The following is a 4,646-nucleotide window of genomic DNA, read 5'->3' on the forward strand; positions in this document are numbered from 1 at the left end:
GTAGGGCTCTGTGTTGAAGAGTCCTGATCACCTGAGCTTGTGTTCAAGGGGGTGGTTTGAGCCAAAGAGCAGATATTGGTCAGTGTGAGTGGGTTTTCTGTAAACCCCTGTCTGGAGCTGCCTGTTCTCTCCAATCGTAACATCAAAGTCCAAGAAGGCTAAATGGTTGTTTCTGGCATCCTCACGTGTGAACTTGATATTGGAGTCCACCGAGTTGATGTGCTCTGTAAAGTCCTCAATTTCCTGTTGCTTGATTTTAACCCATGTGTCATCGACATATCTGAACCCCATATCCCAGTCACTGGTTCAGATTCACTGGTTTGAGAGAGGGGTGAACGAGGTATTGTATGTGAAACAATTGAAACCCAGCCTTAACCGGGTAGGGGGTCTGAGACACGCTTTGTCCCCTGTTTACAATGGGGTACTCATGTCAAAGCAGTTTCAGTCTTTTGTTCATGGTAATGAGTCATTCACGTCATCAGAAGAGGCGTCAGTCCCATCGTTAGGATGGACAGCTGCCCTGTCATTAGGAGGGTGCTAACTAGAGCACAATAGGTAAAGCTATTGTTTAGTCACTAGCCAATAGCTGTCTGCCTCTCGGTAGGAGGGGTCTGGTTAGGTTTAAAGCTCCAGCTTTTGTGTCATCTGTTTGTTCTTCTCTACAAGGGTCAGACAGAAGTCAGACTACCAGAGCAAGAATTTTAGCTGAGGAAGCTTCTGCGATTTGAAGCGAAACGTCCTCGCGTCAAGCAACCCAGTCCAGTCAAAGATTCAAGCCTCTCTACTATGGAAACCACCTGGATAACTGAGAGCCTTCACAGTAAAATGAAAATGTTTGTACTCGCTGGTAGAAAGTAAATTACACCTTTATTGTACGTTCTAAATTAAAGCGCCTTGGGGCAACTGTTTGTTGTGATTTGGCGCTATATAAATAAAATTGATTTGATTTTAAATTAATGAGCCTTTACTTCTTGGAGGTCAATTAGTCAGAAAGTGCCGAAAAACACCTACAGGTCTTCAAGGAAAAAAAAAAAATCATCTTTGTTCCAAAAATTGTGCAAGTAATTAATGACTCAATATTTCCACAGACAGCAAGGAATTTGTCAGTACTGAACCTTATCCTTCCGGTAAGAATTATGACAAAATATATTTTACAATTTGTATTTATAGACACAAAGTATTTCTCAATAAGATTTTTCATGCCATTTATGTGTTACAGCGCGACCCAGAGGCCACACTCAGTAGTTTGTCTGTCAGCCAAAAACACAACCTGCAGATGAGCCTACAGTAAGTTTCCGCTTCATGTCAACCACACGTTTCTGAAAAGAAAAAAAAAAAAAAACTCCTACACACATTTTTGTATCCACCACATAAAACACAGCATTGTTTGTGATGGTATAAACACAATACGAGATTCAGTAATTAACGCTTTTAAAATGTTTCTTCTCTCTTTTCTAGGTTGTATTTGTTGACTTATGGTGCTGGTTATGAGTCAGCGTCTGCCATCGGTTGACTCACAGGATGCAGACTGGATCCAAATAGCTCCCGGGACTTTTTCATCCCACTTTAGAGTTTTAGATTTATTTTTGTTGTTTGACCATGTGAACAAATTTATATATATAAAAATGGGGATTTTTCAGTTTTGTGTTAGGGTTAGAGAACAATTGTTAGAACATAGCACACCGTATTGTTTAAATATTATGTTATATATATGTATAATTAAACAATGCTTTTAGTGTTTTTAAAATGATGTGCCTGAATCTTTAATTTGGGATTTTTACCTCTGCAGTAATGTTTGCATGTGTATGTCAGTTCTTAAAAAACAGTATGATGATGATGATGATGATGATGATGATAATAACAACAACAACAACAAATTAAGAATGCACCTCATTTCTTTACTGGGTTTAAAAATTGGACAGAATTTAACAACACTCATGATACACACCAACAACAAAACATTTAACAGAGCAGAGAACTTGTTACAAAATACAAAATGAACCCTGATGTGCAAAATATATATTCCATGGCTTTGGGAAAAAAACTTATGTATGTACCCTTTAAAAATGCAGTGAGTGAATAGATGAATGAATGAATGAATTAGACCACCCCTTTCAGTTTGGCAAAACAATAACTCAAACAAATACTATCTTATAACATTAAATTCCAAGGGCATACACTAGGGACAGACCTTTTCATATCTGGTTAATTTTTATCCAACAGATTAATCCAAAAAGCAACTTTGTTTTGCTTATATAATATCCCATAGATGTGTCTGCCCCCTGCTGGATTGCTGTGGATACTGAATTGATGTTGGATGGAGCAGGTGTGGCTGTCAAGAAGACAGACTGCTTCCACACAGAAAAATGTGCTAAATCAGATAAATAAACTGTTGTTTCCTGATTGTTTAGCAGTGGTTACATTCTAAAAATCAAATAACATGGTCATGCCTCCACACCACAAGCCACTGGAAAAGGATTTTTAAGGCTAATTTAACTATGAAAGAAAAAGAAATGGCTGAGCGAGGTACGCAGTGAATGGGGTCTGTAAGAGAGAGTGAGAGAGTGAGTTTCTGTACAGAAATGGACTCAGTCAAAGAAATTGACCATTATTTTCTTTTCTGTTTAAAGTAATTATCTCCTAACACTTAAATAACATGTTCACAAATCCATACAACCCAGCAGGAAGGATTTTTTTTTAAAACTAGCACAGACATCTTCCTTCTCTCTCTACCTCTCTCAAACACAGCTGCCCATTGGGGCTCCTTTTGTTTTGACCTGCCATGGAAATGGACAAATTCTTTTCACATTATTAAATGACTGTTAAACAGATTAAGTAACAGTAGTGTATTTATTATTTTGATTTTTGTCTTTACAAATCAGAACGTTACTTGCCTATAAATTAGAAAACATTTCATTGTAATGCAGTATGTAAGTCAGACAATGCCAATGTGTACTTTTGGCCTGTGGCTCTCCATCCAGATTAATTTATGGCGCTTTAAACAAAAGAATTTGGGCACCTCAACATAGTTTTGAAGTTACATTTAGTTTAAAGTGAGCTTGTTTCTTTTGCTCACAAAGCCTAGGTCTGGTAGCCACCAAAGCCAACACAGCCTGTTTTCTACGCATTTTTGTATATATATTACTAGAATATATTCCATGGTAAAATAAAATATGTGTAGACTGCTGTGTAATACTCGTATAGTGCAGGTATATCAGATTTTGGCACCTGAAAATAATTCAAAACAAATCAATATTGGCATATTTTCAGTTCAGGTGTTTCATTTCCTATAATGTTGAAGCTCACTGTACACATCCGACTGGACTCCGTGTAACTCCTGAAAAGAGTGAACATAAATAATCAAGAAAATGCCTGAAAATATATTCCAAGTCAAACAGCGTTTGTATATGAAGTTCAAATGCTAATATAATTGAGTTTTTACCTGGTAGGGAGACTCTGTGACCTCGCCGACAATCTTTTTTTGTGGTGTCTGGAGATTTCTTTTACCTGCTCAAAAATGATGTTGCAGTTAAGTTACCACATGGTAATTTTTGTAGATTTTGCACAGATTTAATACCCACCTTCATTAGATTCCCAATCTCTCCTCCTCCTCTGGAGGGTTACACAGCAGAACACAGAAACTGTGATGAAGATGGTCAAGATGATATCACAGGCTATAATGCCCAAGACCGATCCTATATGTATTTGGTAGCAGGAACCACATTCTGTGAAAGACAGAGGATTAGGATACAGAGAAAAACAAAACACCATATTGAAGAATCCAACAAAAAGCAGCTACCTTGCTGTTCTCCTGCAGCACCTGACAGAGAAAGAACCATTAGACAGTAAAACCAGATGGAAGTTCTTGCTGTTATCTACAGTCAGCATGAAACCAACAAAACCCGCCACTTACCGAATAAAGAACCAACAATACAAAGAGTGTCAGACATGGTCTTGTTGGATGTTTGAGGAAGAAGTGAGGTTTGCAGTGTTCTGCTCTCAAATGCCTGGACACTGAGAGTCACCGTAAAAGGTCCTAGAAGTCAAAGTGTCTCTGATTAGGACTGAGAGATGATTGAGTGTCCACTGGTCCGGCGCTGTGACGGGTCTTACTGCGCGGAGGAAGAGGAGGGAGTGCACGCACAGAAGAGGAAGCTGGTAATTCTGTTTTGGTCCTGTCAAACCATAGTCTACTTCGTGTCAAATAGTGCACATCCTGCTTTCACTCTGCAACATATGACATGCAAGAACCGTCATTCGGGCTTGTTTTTTTTTTTTTTTTGACAGCAGTTTGAGTTGATGTCAAATTGTACATGACAGCGGTGCAGCTTAGCTAAAATTTCCATAAAAAAATTGTTCATTTGTCATAAAAGCATGGAATTTGGCACACATATTCTAAATTAACTGTTTATTTTCAGATATGGAGCCATCCTGGAGCTGACCTCTAATGAGCTACAGGGGTCAATAAAGAATTGCACAGGGGTCAAAATTAAAAGATGCTCCAATCATGTTGAAAACAATACCACATTATTTGTCTGATCATAAAGATTCCAAAAATGTATTGTTCGGACTATCTATGACTGAATTCCATGGGGTTATGGGGTAAAAACAGCAAAAATGGTGACAAAGTTCAGCTTCAGCTTGCA

At 38.2% G+C, this 4,646-nt stretch overlaps 1 protein-coding gene and 1 long non-coding RNA gene across 2 annotated transcripts; one reads left to right on the forward strand and one right to left on the reverse strand.

Annotated features, from left to right (window-relative positions):
* The first annotated feature begins 1,186 nt into the window (after positions 1-1,186).
* LOC117514545 lies at positions 1,187-1,750 on the forward strand. Its single transcript, XR_004561897.1, has 2 exons — positions 1,187-1,291; positions 1,459-1,750. It is a non-coding gene; the product is annotated as an uncharacterized LOC117514545 (long non-coding RNA).
* A 965-nt stretch (positions 1,751-2,715) lies between these two features.
* tyrobp (transmembrane immune signaling adaptor TYROBP) lies at positions 2,716-4,395 on the reverse strand. Its single transcript, XM_034175056.1, has 5 exons — positions 3,914-4,395; positions 3,800-3,820; positions 3,582-3,725; positions 3,443-3,507; positions 2,716-3,337 (listed from the first exon to the last, which is right to left on the reverse strand). Exons 1-5 carry the CDS (start codon positions 3,948-3,950, stop codon positions 3,281-3,283), a joined length of 324 nt encoding a protein of 107 aa, XP_034030947.1. The 5' UTR covers positions 3,951-4,395; the 3' UTR covers positions 2,716-3,280.
* Positions 4,396-4,646: the final 251 nt, after the last annotated feature.

Source organism: Thalassophryne amazonica, chromosome 7, assembly GCF_902500255.1.
Source record: "Thalassophryne amazonica chromosome 7, fThaAma1.1, whole genome shotgun sequence".
NCBI lineage: Eukaryota > Metazoa > Chordata > Actinopteri > Batrachoidiformes > Batrachoididae > Thalassophryne > Thalassophryne amazonica.

Bases quoted from the DNA above. Each gene is read 5' to 3' on its own strand.
- tyrobp (XM_034175056.1), bottom strand. From the start codon at position 3,950: ATGTCTGACACTCTTTGTATTGTTGGTTCTTTATTCG. The intron at 3,821-3,913 runs GTAAGTGGCGGG...TTTCTCTGTCAG, and splicing joins TATTGTTGGTTCTTTATTCG to GTGCTGCAGGAGAACAGCAA. The intron at 3,508-3,581 runs GTGGGTATTAAA...ATTTTTGAGCAG, and splicing joins AGATTGGGAATCTAATGAAG to GTAAAAGAAATCTCCAGACA.